The sequence below is a fragment of the Anomaloglossus baeobatrachus genome, chromosome 2 (genome assembly GCF_048569485.1).
Source record: "Anomaloglossus baeobatrachus isolate aAnoBae1 chromosome 2, aAnoBae1.hap1, whole genome shotgun sequence".
In the NCBI taxonomy this organism is placed as follows: Eukaryota; Metazoa; Chordata; class Amphibia; order Anura; family Aromobatidae; genus Anomaloglossus; species Anomaloglossus baeobatrachus.
In genome coordinates, this window is record NC_134354.1 from 134,095,626 (window position 1) to 134,109,797 (window position 14,172).

At 45.5% G+C, this 14,172-nt stretch overlaps 1 protein-coding gene across 1 annotated transcript in view; it reads right to left on the reverse strand.

Moving 5' to 3' along the window:
* The window catches only part of LOC142291097 (tricarboxylate transport protein, mitochondrial-like), a 58,591-nt gene extending 54,437 nt beyond the window's left edge, over positions 1–4,154 (reverse strand). Inside the window, exon 1 of the mRNA XM_075335354.1 lies at positions 3,936–4,154. Within this exon, the coding sequence (XP_075191469.1) occupies positions 3,936–4,098 (163 nt within the window). The 5' untranslated portion in view covers positions 4,099–4,154. The remainder of the gene's footprint in view (positions 1–3,935) is intronic.
* Between the last annotated feature and the right edge of the window lie 10,018 nt (positions 4,155–14,172).

Below are 14,172 nucleotides of genomic sequence, written 5' to 3' on the forward strand. Positions count from 1 at the left end.
TGTAACGAGCAGCGATCTCGCAGCAGGGGCCAGATCGCTGCTCAGTGTCACACACAGCGAGATCGTTTATGAGGTCACTGCTGCGTCACAAAAAGCGTGACTCAGCAGCGATCTCGGCAGCGAGCTCGCTGTGTGTGAAGCACCCCTAAGATTACATAGTTTTTTAATAAACTGAATTTCAGTCTTTCCGTTCGGGCTCTTGGAGAGGACCATGGGGGTCTTAAGGCCCCTTTACACACTGAAACTTTCTAGCGATCCCACCAGCGATCCCAACCTGGCCGGGATCGCTACAAAGTCTCTGGTGAGCTGTCAAACAGGCAAACCTGGCCAACGACGCAACAGCGATCCGGACCTGCAGAACGACCTAGCTGGTCATTGGGGACGTTGTAAAGCAGCTTTTTGAAAGGGAAGTCGCTAACAAAGTCGCTATAAAGTCCCCTTTACACACTAAAACTTTGCTGCACAGCGGGAAACAAAGGACCAAAGAATGGTCCTGAACGATTTGTAGCGATCACAACTTCACAGCAGGGGCCAAGTCACTGATGTGTTTCACACACTGCAATGTCGCTGGGGAGGTCGCTATTACGTCACAAAACCGGTGACGTTACAGCGATGTCGTTTGCGATGCTGCAGTGTGTAAAGCCACCTTTAGACCACCTCTAATATATAGAATGATCTCTCGCAATCTCCTGCATTGTACACTGTGGGCTGAAAGTGATAAGTGTATTATACACAATGAAAGGAGAGGAGGAATGGCCATTTAAAGAGATTGGCTGACAGGACATAAAAAACAACAAATCAAACTAATTTAAGCGACAATCTCTGAAAACGCAGACATCAGACTTATCACTTTTGTTGTATAAAGAACCTCAAAAATCAGAACTGAAATCACAATGTTTGTTATGGGCAAGAGGTGACCTTTTCTCTGCACTATTCCCCATAAACCTCCCTATGGGGCTCACTTCCTACTAAGATGGGACATTTTATAAAGAGGGAAAAAGTCTCATCACCTGAATTCACACAGATTCAGCACAGCTAATCTAGGAGTTCCTGTTGGTCGTGCAGTTGTGGCCGACATGCCGCCATCAGTCACCTGACTGCTGCAACCAATCAAGTATGTCATGTGATCCCTACAGCCAATCAGAGCTGTTTTCACTGCCCCCTAATACATAATTGACATCTGGAGGAAGCGAGAGCTGCGGCTGCTCTTTCACTCCCTCTGGATGTCGGATATGACTGAAGGAGAGGAGAGTGAAGAAAGCAGTAAATGGCCGCAAGGATCATGTGACAATGTCACGTGCGCCCCGGGAGAGACAACGCAAACATCACTAGAACGAGCCTGCTCCAGAGGTTGGGGTATTAATTTACTGTCACACTAATTGAACATAGCTTGTCTGTTGAATGGACAACCCCTTTACAGGTTTCTCCCCTTCTTCATAAATGGGTATTGCCAGATTGTGCTTCTAAATACAAGCAATTTTTCAATTTACTGCATATTAGAATGTTCATCTGTTCTTGAGATATTAACATTTTTTTTGCCTTTTGTTTACAGTACGTTGCCTTGGAGACTGACCACTACTGGTGGACAGCAGAACATGGACAGTGCTTTTCTATTGATTATATGAGCCCTTTTTTTTTAGATGGCCAGAATTGTCGGAGCAAGATCTCCTAATCCCAGCATGCTTCAGTGCACAGGCTAGACAGCAGTGGTCGGTTTCCTAGGAAACAAGCTGTAAACAAAAGTGTTACTATCTCAAGAACAGTTGAAAGTTTTAATAAGCAGTAAACTGCAAAAATGGTTGTTTTTACAAGCACTATCTCACCACAGCCATCTATAAAGATGGGAATATCCCTTAAACCTAGGGGCCCTTTTAAACCGGTTTTAGACGCTCATTACCTAACACCCAACGATCACTAAAAATGATCATTTGTGAAATAAATTTTAAGTTTGTTTAAAAAGCATCGCACTCAGCAGCACATCTTTTCCGCATAAACAATACATGTGCTGCCGAGAAGAATGATGTTTTACATACACAGAACGATCGGATTAATGATCGTTCTGTGTGCACATAAGTGTGATCGTCAACAAACTGTTATATGACCGAAGTATAGCTGACATGTAGCCGATCAGTGGTCACTTACTGGCCACAATTAAGCTGTCTGAATGCACCCATAGACACAAAGGTGTATAAAGATACACCATCACCAGTACTTGGCTACCCCCATCAGTCCAATAGACAATGAATGAAGCGGTCGTGCATGTATCCATGTTGATCTATTTAATCTTGACCATGGCTAGAAGGAATGGGGGCTTTAGGATTCCCATATATGCTGGAAACACTGAATACTATAAACAAAATCATCAATAACGTCCCCCTCCCATACAGGGGGGGCAGTTTAGCACCTGGCTCGTGGTACTGCTCTTCGTAGCCCTACTAGTGAGAAATAAGGGGTGACCCGCATGATACAAGCCCAGATCCAAGCCTCAGCGCAGGCGGAATCAGACTGTATCCCCCAATACAGAACACTGGAGCAGGAGGGGGTGGGACCCCAACATTTCAGGGGCAACAATTCCTATTACCTTCACCAGAACATAAATATCAGCCCCCATCCTAGGGCCACACGAACGTTTTAGTCTTTGTGCCACGGACATCATGGCCCAGGGAACTCGCATGGTGGACAGGAAACCGCCAACTCCTCAGCCTCAAGAGGACACATGAGAAGTCCTAGATTTCGAGGGTCCCCTTTAGGTTACAGCAATGAATGAGGATCGATCAGTATTGCTGGGATCTGTATGGCACTGTGCACACAATGCAGACATGGAGCGTGCAGTATTGCTGGGATCTGTATGGCACTGTGCACACAATGCAGACATGGAGCGTGCAGTATTGCTGGGATCTGTATGGCACTGTGCACACAATGCAGACATGGAGCGTGCAGTATTGCTGGGATCTGTATGGCACTGTGCACACAATACAGACATGGAGCACGCAGTATTGCTGGGATCTGTATGGCACTGTGCACACAATGCAGACATGGAGCACGCAGTATTGCTGGGATCTGTATGGCACTGTGCACACAATGCAGACATGGAGCGTGCAGTATTGCTGGGATCTGTATGGCACTGTGCACACAATGCAGACATGGAGCGTGCAGTATTGCTGGGATCTGTATGGCACTGTGCACACAATGCAGACATGGAGCGTGCAGTATTGCTGGGATCTGTATGGCACTGTGCACACAATGCAGACATGGCGCATGCAGTATTGCTGGGATCTGTATGGCACTGTGCACACAATGCAGACATGGAGCGTGCAGTATTGCTGGGGTCTGTATGGCACTGTGCACACAATGCAGACATGGAGCACGCAGTATTGCTGGGATCTGTATGGCACTGTGCACACAATGCAGACATGGAGCGCGCAGTATTGCTGGGATCTGTATGGCACTGTGCACACAATGCAGACATGGAGCGTGCAGTATTGCTGGGATCTGTATGGCACTGTGCACACAATGCAGACATGGAGCGTGCAGTATTGCTGGGATCTGTATGGCACTGTGCACACAATGCAGACATGGAGCGCGCAGTATTGCTGGGGTCTGTATGGCACTGTGCACACAATGCAGACATGGAGCACACAGTATTGCTGGGATCTGTATGGCACTGTGCACACAATGCAGACTTTCCGCTAAATTCCTGCAGACTCAATCCTTTTCTATGGCTTCCTGAGCAGGCGGGTGACAGGATGCCCATCACACGACCCTACATAAGGGATGCGGCAGCAGGTCAGACTGGGGGGCTCAGCTCCATTCCCAGCTGTATTGCCTGTCAGGAGCCTGGGAGAGCTGGGGCAGTGCAATGTGAGGAACACGATGAGGAGATCGGGGTGGGATCGCGCAGACACCTGGGCACCGCGCGTCTGCAGGGTACTCACCAGCCAGGATGGCTTTCCCAGGGTGTGTGATTTTCCCTCGCCCTCCTCCTGGAGCAGCCGCAGCCAGAGTCCCGGGGACCCCCCTCCTGCGTCCACTCCCCGCTGTCCGCGATAGCTCGCAGGGCCCCTCAGTGACGGTGAACGGCTGCAGGATGGAAGACATGGCAGCCTACAGACAGCGGCGACAGAATAACAGCACAGAGAGCCCACCGGAGAGTGAAGACCCTGCGCGCAGCCACACCCCCTCATTAATATTCTATTCATGCCTCCGCCTCCGAACAGTGGTTCTTTACCGAGAGTCACGCCCACTAACAGGCGCTTATTAATATTAAGTAGGACACAACTAAATGTAGCCACGCCCCTTAGCTGCTTGTACACACGAGGCTTATTACTAAAACATTAGGTGGAGCGCGCCGATTGGTTCCTGTGTGAACGCTGTGTGTCGTATACGTAATAGATTGCAGTCTGAGAGGAAAGGGGCGGGCTATGTAACCTGATTGGCTGGACGAGTACTATGGCGATTTCCTGATTGGCTGGTGTGAGATAAGGCGAGACGAGAAGATGAAAGGGGCGGTGTGACTGATGGTGGATCCCCTCCTGTGCCTGCTCACCTCATACCTGGCCTGATCGGCTGATGCTGGTCACCTCATACCTGGCCTGATCGGCTGATGCTGCTCACCTCATACCTGGCCTGATCGGCTGATGCTGCTCACCTCATACCTGGCCTGATCGGCTGATGCTGGTCACCGGCCCTGCTCACCTTACACAATGGTGGACACATCTGCAATCTACAGAATGCAGAGCTCTGGGACTCGGGCAGCATGGACCCAGCCAGTCCTAAGCGTTCTATGCAAGTCCTTGGGTTGTCCCCTGCTGTCAGAGAGTTACATGTTGTGATCAGCTGTTTCTTAAAGGGTAAACAGGAAATTAAAGGGAGTTTTAGCACTGCCCCATGGGGAATGTGGCCATCTGCTCAGGATCCGCCATTAGAGCAGCGCGCCTCCAGTCTACTGGCCTGGTGCCGCCTTGTGCCCATCTCTATGGCCGACGTGCCACCCTACACCTCGCCTGTGGCTATCACAGTAGCCTGGCTCGCCACGGCTTCCACCTAGTCCTTTGCCAGTGACGTATTATCTGCATTTCTATAGCAACAACATATTCCACAGCGCCAAGTGATAAAGTGACAATGGCGCTGCCATAGATGCGATACCCGAAGAGCAGGAGCAACCGGCAGCCACAGCTCAACCCCTGAAGTGAGGAGTAAAAAGGGGTTTTCCACTTATAAAAAATGTGAATGCCATAAGTCACCTCCACAGCTGAAATACCCGCATGTACCACCAACACTGGCAGAGCCATGGAGCTCAGTGATTGGCTGCAGCGGTGCTGCAAGCTGCACCCAGAACACCGAGATTGGAGCATCTGTGGGGGAGGGGGAGACTACCAGTCTGTTTCACATTGGAGGAATTGTTTGGGGTCCACTATTGCAGTTTATATTTGGCTACGTTCACACCATGAGCTTTTGATCTTGCACAATTTCTGACCCTGTTTTATGCATTTTTATCCCTTTTTGTTATGCTGCGGTTTTTGTCTCTTGTCATTATGTCATGTTTTAAATAAAGCTGCTTTGTTTTTGATACTTCCTGGTCTTTGGTTTTGACAAAACTTTATTGCTATACTTAGATGGCATTCATCCACGGATATTGAGGGAATTGAGCTCCGTAATCGACAGATCGCTGTATCTCATCTACTTAGACTCGCTTGTAACAGGGTTGGTGCCTCAGGATTGGAGGATTGCTGATGTGCTACCGATATCTAAGAAAGGTAAGAGGGTGGATCCAGGCAACTACCGTCCAGTAATTGACCCTGTTCTTATCCATATTTTATCATTCATAAGAGCTGAATAAACCAAAGAAATTCATTATGAATATATAGAAATGTTATTGTGCGCAACACGGACAGGATCACACGGACAATGATAATTAAAATCACATTGCACAGAAAACAGGGCAGTGTTAGTGAACCAGGGCCTAGTATGGTATTGTTACTGTTGACAACATATGGGAGCTATACACAATACATTTGTCGATAATTCAAAATCTAAACCAAAAATGGTAGAAATAGATCAAATTGTGAACAAGAACAATGACTGAAAACCACTGTATGATAGTATAAAGGTAGCAAAACCCACATAGATACAGTAGCATATGGTTATATACTAAATATTAGCAAATACTGGACATTACATAGTAATAAGAATGCTACATCAGAAAGTTATGTACTGCATCACCAATATTGAATACAGTGCCCCCAGCACTAGGTTAATACCTAGTGAAAATATACAGTCATATGAAAAAGTTTGGGCACCCCTATTAATGTTAACCTTTTTTCTTTATAACAATTTGGGTTTTTGCAACAGCTATTTCCGTTTCATATATCTAATAACTGATGGACTGAGTAATATTTCTGGATTGAAATGAGGTTTATTGTACTAACAGAAAATGTGCAATCCGCATTTAAACAAAATTTGACCAGTGCAAAAGTATGGGCGCCCTTATCAATTTCTTGATTTGAACACTCCTAACTACTTTTTACTGACTTACTAAAGCACTAAATTGGTTTTGTAACCTCATTGAGCTTTGAACTGCATAGCCAGGTGTATCCAATCATGAGAAAAGGTATTTAACCCCTTAACGACCGCGGGCCGTAAAATTACGTCCTAAATGACATAATCTTACTGCCCGCGGTCCTCCGGCGGCAGCATGCCGCGATCGGCACACATCTCAGCTGATTTTCACAGCTGAGATGTGTGCCTGCTAGGCACGAGCAGAATCGTTATCTGCTCGTGCCGATTAACCCCTTATAATGGCGCTGTCAATACATGACAGCGCCATTATAAGCGCAATCGCGGTAAAGTTTTACTTACCGCCGAAACCGGAAGTCACGTGACGCGATCACGTGACTCCCGATAGTTGCCATGGTAGTACAGGGTCATGTGATGACTCCTGTACTACACATGAATTGGTTTCACTTTCGCTGTGCCCGGAGCACAGCAAAAGAGAAAGACAGCGTATCTGCTGTTTACAGCCTTCCAGCTGTGATCAGCAGATACTGCAGAGCGATCGGAATGCTGATCGCAATAGCCCCCTAGGGGGACTAGTAAAATAAAAAAAAAAAGTAAAAAAATAAGTTTTAAAAAATTAAAAAAAAACAAAAAAACCTAAAAGTTCAAATCACCCCCCATTCGCCCCATTAAAAATTAAAGGGTTAAAAAAATAAAAAATATACACACATTTGGTATCGCCGCGTTCAGAAACGCCCGATCTATCAAAATATAAAATCAATTAATCTGATCAGTAAACGGCGTAGCGGCAAAAAAATTCCAAACGCCAAAACAACGTTTTTTTGTCGCCACAACTTTTGCGCAAAATGCAATAAGAGGCGATCAAAACGTAGCATCTGCGCAAAAATGGTACCGTTAAAAACGTCAGCTCGAGACGGAAAAAATAAGCCGTCATTGAGCCTAAGATCCCGAAAAATGAGAACGCTACGGGTCACGGAATATGGCGTAAAACGTGCGCCACTTTTTTCGGACAAACTTCCGATTTTTTTTTAACCCCTTATATAAAAGTAAACCTATACATGTTTGGTGTCTACGAACTCGCACTGACCTGAGGCATCACACCCACACATCAGTTTTACCATATAGTGAACACAGTGAATAAAATATCTCAAAAACCATAGTGCTATCGCACTTTTTTTGCAATTTTTCAGCATTTGGAATTTTTTTGCCATTTTCTAGTACATAATATGGTAAAACTGATGGTTTCATTTAAAAGTACAGCTCGTTCCGCAAAAAATGAGCCCTCACATGACTATATTGACTGAAAAATAAAAAAGTTACGTCTCTCAGAAAAAGAATGGCGGAAAAAAAAAACGGAAAGCGAAAAATCGGCCGGTCGTGAAAGGGTTAAGGTGGCCACTTGCAAGTTGTTCTCCTATTTGAATCTCCTATGAAGAGTGGCATCATGGGCTCCTCAAAACAACTCTCAAATGATCTGTAAACAAAGATTATGCAACATAGTTGTTCAGGGGAAGGTACAAAAAGTTGTCTCAGAGATTTAAACTGTCAATTTCCACTGTGAGGAAGATAGTAAGGAAATGGAAGAACACAGGTACAGTTCTTGTTAAGCCCAGAAGTGGCAGGCCAAGAAAAATATCAGAAAGGCAGAGAAGAAGAATGGTGAGAACAGTCAAGAACAATCCACAGACCAGCTCCAAAGACCTGCAGCATCATCTTGCTGCAGATGGTGTCAATGTGCTTCGGTCAATAATACAGCGCACGTTGCACAAGGAGAAGCTGTATGGGAGAGTGATGCGAAAGAAGATGTTTCTGCAAGCACGCCACAAACAGAGTTGCCTGAGGTATGCAAAAGCACATTTGGACAAGCCAGTTACATTTGGGAAGAAGGTCCTGTGAACTGATGAAACAAAGATTGAGTTGTTTGGTCATACAAAAAGGCGTTCTGCATGGAGGCAAAAAAACACGGAATTCCAAGAAAAGCATTGCTACCCACAGTCAAATTTGGTAGAGGTTCCATCATGCTTTGGGGCTGTGTGGCCAATGCCGGCACCGGGAATCTTGTTATAGTTGAGGGTCTCATGGATTCAACTCAGTATCAGCAGATTCTTGAACATAATGTGCAAGAATCAGTGACGAAGTTGAAGTTACGCAGGGGATGGGCATTTCAGCAAGACAATGATCCAAAACACCGCTCCAAATCTACTCAGGCATTCATGCAGAGGAACAATTACAATGTTCTGGAATGGCCATCCCAGTCCCCAGACCTGAATATCATTGAAAATCTGTGGGATGATTTGAAGCGTGCTGTCCTTGCTCGGCGACCATCACACTTAACTGAACTGGAATTGTTTTGTAAACAAGAATGGTCAAATATACCTTAATCCAGGATCCAGGAACTCATTAAAAGCTACAGGAAGCGACTAGAGGCTGTTATTTTTGCAAAAGGAGGATCTACAAAATATTAATGTCACTTTTATGTTGAGGTGCCCATACTTTTGCACCGGTCAAATTTTGTTTAAATGCGGATTGCACATTTTCTGTTAGTACAATAAACCTCATTTCAATCCAGAAATATTACTGAGTCCATCAGTTATTAGATATATGAAACTGAAATAGCTGTTGCAAAAACCCAAATTGTTATAAAGAAAAAAGGTTAACATTAATAGGGGTGCCCAAACTTTTTCATATGACTGTACTTATTTTGCTGGCGACTACCAATATGCCACATAAGAACCTTGCAGACACATCCCACTTGTTTATCACTGATCATAATACCCTTCGAGATCTATGAGATGTAAAAAAGATCCTGTCACGGATCTGATGTAGCATTTTTATTACTATGTAATGTCCAGTATTTGCTAATATTTAGTATATAACCATATGCTACTGTATCTATGTGGGTTTTGCTGCCTTTATACTATCATACAGTGGTTTTCAGTCATTGTTCTTGTTCACAATTTGGTCTATTTATACCATTTTTGGTTTACATTTTGAATTATCGACAACTGTATAATGTATAGCTCCCATATGTTGTCAACAGCAACAATACCATACTAGGCCCTGGCTCACTAAAGGGTACTTACACACTGCGATATCGTTAGTGAATTATCGTCGGGGTCACGTTGTTTGTGACGTATATCCGGCGTCATTAACGATATCGCAGTGTGTGACACGAGCGACCTTAAATGATCGCAAAAGCGGACAAAATCGTTTGCCGCGGAGAGGTCGTCCTGAAACCAAAAATCGTTCTCTTCTTATTAGCGATGTTGTTCGTCGTTCCTGCGGCAGCACACATCGCTGTGTGTGACACCGCAGGAGCGACAAACATCTCCTTACCTGCCTCCACCGGCAATGCGGAAGGAAGGAGGTGGGCAGGATGTTATGTCCCGCTCATCTCCTCCCCTCCGCTTCTATTGGACGGCTGCCGTGTGATGTCGCTCTGACGCCGCACGAACCGCCCCCTTAGAAAGGAGGCGGTTCGCGGGCCAGAGCGACGTCGCAGGGCAGGTAAGTGCGTGTGACGAGGTTAAGCGAGGTTGTGCGCCACAGGCAGCGATTTGCCCGTGTCACAAAACCGACGGGGGCGGGTTCGCTCGCTAGCGAAATCGCAGTGTGTAAAGTGCCCTTAACAACTGCCCTGTTTTCTGTGCAATGTGATTTTAATTATCATTATCTGTGTGATCCTGTCCGTGTTGCACACAATAACATTTCTACATATTCATAATGAATTTCTTTTGGTTTATTCAGCCCTAATGAATGATAAAATATGGTTATGAACAGAGTCAATTTGTGGAAAGTAATGTATGATATGGTGACTTTGGTCAAGGATATTAATTGATGCACACATCATGGACCAATGTATTCTTTTGTGTTTAATAACTACCGTCCAGTAAGCCTGACATCAGTAGTATGCAAAGTTTTTGAGGGCATTTTAAGGGATGACATGCAAAAATATGTTGCGGAAAATAATATAATAACTGACAGACAGCATGGATTCATGAAAGATAAATCGTGTCTAACCAATCTGTTGGGGTTCTATGAGGGGGTAAGTGCAAACCTGGATATTGGTAATGCAGCTGATGGGATTTATCTGGACTTTGTAAAGGCATTTGATGCTGTACCACATAATAGCCTTATACTAAAGCTCCAGAAGCAAGGACTAGGGGACACAATATGCAACTGGGTAAGGCCTCTTTCACACGTACGTGCCTCCGGTACGTGTTTGGCAGTTTTCTCACGTACCGGAGACACGAACACACGTTGATATATGTTTTAATATGGGTTAGGACACACGTAATTATTTTTGAACGGAACGTGTGTCCGTTCCGTACTTACGTTTCTCCGTGTTTTTCTCCGGCATCACGGGTTTCACACGGAACGCAAACGTGTCACACGTAATGCAAACGGACCACACGGATGTGTTCCATGTGACACGCACCGGAGAAAAGACGTGTCTGAGAGAGAAAAAAAACAAATCTTTACTCACCTTCTCCAGCCCTGCAGACTCTGCCGCTGCTGTCACTTGCTGCCGACCGCCGCTCATCATGCTCATTTAATATTCACTTCACTGCGGCCGGAAGCAACAGCAGCACGGAGTCGCAGGACCAAAGATCAGCACCATGGACAGCGACACCAGGGACAGGTGAGTAGAAAGTTCCTGTTTTCCGTGTGTTATCACGGAGAACACACGCGTGCCATACACATAGCTCACCAAGGGCAATAAGCATCTTTGACACGTCCGTGAAACACGTGCGTGGTTTTTCACGGGCGTGTGAAAGAGGCCTAAGGAATAGGCTAAAAGATAGGAAACAAAGAGTAGTCATAAATGGTACATTCTCTAAATGGGCCATGGTCAGCAGTGGGGTGCCGCAGGGATCTGTGCTAGGACCGATTCTTTTTAATCTCTTTATTAATGACCTTGTGGATGGGATTGATAGTAAAGTGTCAGTCTTTGCTGACGACACCAAACTATGTAGGATATTAAAAACTGACCTTGATAGTATAATATTACAAAAAGATCTGGATAAGATGTCAAAATGGGCAGATACTTGGCAAATGAGATTTAATGTTGATAAATGTAAAGTAATGCACCTAGGACGGAGTAATCCTATAACTGCGTATACATTAAATGGAAGTAAACTCGGGACTACAGAACAGGAGAAGGACTTGGGTATTCTGGTTACAAGTAGAGATGAGTGAACCTTTGGAGGTTTGTGTCTCAGGGCATATTCAAACCTTAAGGCCACTTTACACACAGAGATAAATCTTTGGTAGATCTGTGGTTGCAGTAAAATCATGGACATTTTGTTCCATTTGTACACAGCCAGAAACCTGACACTGTCATTATCCAGCACCCCCAGTGTCATTATTCTGTACCCCAGTGTCAGTGTCATTATTCTGTACCCCAGTGTCAGTGTCATTTTTCTATACCTCAGTGTCAGTGTCATTATCCTGTACCCCCAGTGTCAGTGTCATTATCCTGTACCCCCAGTGTCATTATCCTGTACCCCAGTGTCAGTGTCATTATCCTGTAACCCCAGTGTCATTATCCTGTACCCCCAGTTTCACTGTCATTATCCTTTACCCCCAGTGTCATTATCCTGTACCCCTCAGTGTCAGTGCCATTATCCTGTACCCCAAGTGTCATTATCCTGTACCCCCAGTGTCAGTGTCCGTACCCAGTGCCCCCAGTGTCATTATCCTGCACCCCCAGTGTCATTATTCTGTACCCCAGTGTCAGTGTCATTATTCTGTACCTCAGTGTCATTATCCTGTACCTCCAGTGTCAGTGTCATTATCCTGTACTCCCAGTGTCAGTGTCATTATCCTGTACTCCCAGTGTCAGTGTCATTATCCTGTACCCCCAGTGTCAGTGTCATTATCCTGTACTCCCAGTGTCAGTGTCATTATCCTGTACCCCCAGTGTCAGTGTCATTATCCTGTACCCCCAGTGTCAGTGTCATTATCCTGTACCCCCAGTGTCAGTGTCATTATCCTGTACTCCCAGTGTCAGTGTCATTATCCTGTACCCCCAGTGTCAGTGTCATTATCCTGTACCCCCAGTGTCAGTGTCATTATCCTGTACCCCCAGTGTCAGTGTCATTATCCTGTACCCCCAGTGTCAGTGTCATTATCCTGTACTCCCAGTGTCAGTGTCATTATCCTGTACCCCCAGTGTCAGTGTCATTATCCTGTACCCCCAGTGTCAGTGTCATTATCCTGTACCCCCAGTGTCAGTGTCATTATCCTGTACTCCCAGTGTCAGTGTCATTATCCTGTACCCCCAGTGTCAGTGTCATTATCCTGTACCCCCAGTGTCAGTGTCATTATCCTGTACCCCCAGTGTCATTATCCTGTACTCCCAGTGTCAGTGTCATTATCCTGTACCCCCAGTGTCAGTGTCATTATCCTGTACTCCCAGTGTCAGTGTCATTATCCTGTACCCCCAGTGTCAGTGTCATTATCCTGTACCCCCAGTGTCAGTGTCATTATCCTGTACTCCCAGTGTCAGTGTCATTATCCTGTACCTCCAGTGTCAGTGTCATTATCCTGTACCCCCAGTGTCCGTGTCATTATCCTGTAACCCCAGTGTCAGTGTCATTATCCTGTACCCCCAGTGTCAGTGTCATTATCCTGTACCCCCAGTGTCAGTGTCATTATCCTGTACCCCCAGTGTCATTATCCTGTACTCCCAGTGTCAGTGTCATTATCCTGTACCCCCAGTGTCAGTGTCATTATCCTGTACCCCCAGTGTCAGTGTCATTATCCTGTACCCCCAGTGTCAGTGTCATTATCCTGTACCCCCAGTGTCAGTGTCATTATCCTGCACCCCCAGTGTCAGTGTTATTATCTTAGGATATATGTAATTACTCTTCAGGGGGGCCTCTATATGTGATGATAGTACAGGAGGGGCCTCAATATAAATACTGTGTATGTAAAAAAAACAAAAAGCCTGATCTGCCCATAGAGCAGTGTTGTCAGAATACACAGGGCTAGTGAAGGGTTTATCCAACATGTAAGACTAGTTTGGAAACCATAGTGCGGCTTTTCTAGGCCTCTGTCCCCACAGAATGACTGGCCACATCCAGTGCAGACACTGGGGCCGATCATTACAGATAATGATGTAATGTGTGAAGGTGGAAAGAGAAGACAAATATTCACCAGTCTCCAAATAGAAGCGTGTATGGAGGGTAATGCTTCACACCTCCACACACTGACTCTATAGGGGATTTCCCTATATGGGGGATAGATGGGGGCATCGGTGGATTAACGTTAGTAATCTTTTCCATCTGAAGATGCTGGATAACATTTTGCTTCTCTTTGATTATTGTTTGGCTGATGGACTCGGACATTCCTTGTCCTAGGAAAACCACCGTGTGTAAGAAAAACTGCGACTGACTGTAAATAACAGATTCCATTATTAATAGTGATGAGCGAGTACTAAAAAGCTCGGGTGCTCGAAGCTCGGGCCGAGCCTCCCAAGATACTCGTGTACTCGGCCCGAGCAACGAGCCCAATGTTATCCTATGGGAGACCCGAGTATTTTTGTAAAATGACCCCCCGGCAGCATGGAGAAACCCTAAAAATGTCACAAAAGTCTCAGAAGAGTGCTCAAATGACATGGCAACAGCATGGGGAAGACCCCTTGAAGCATTT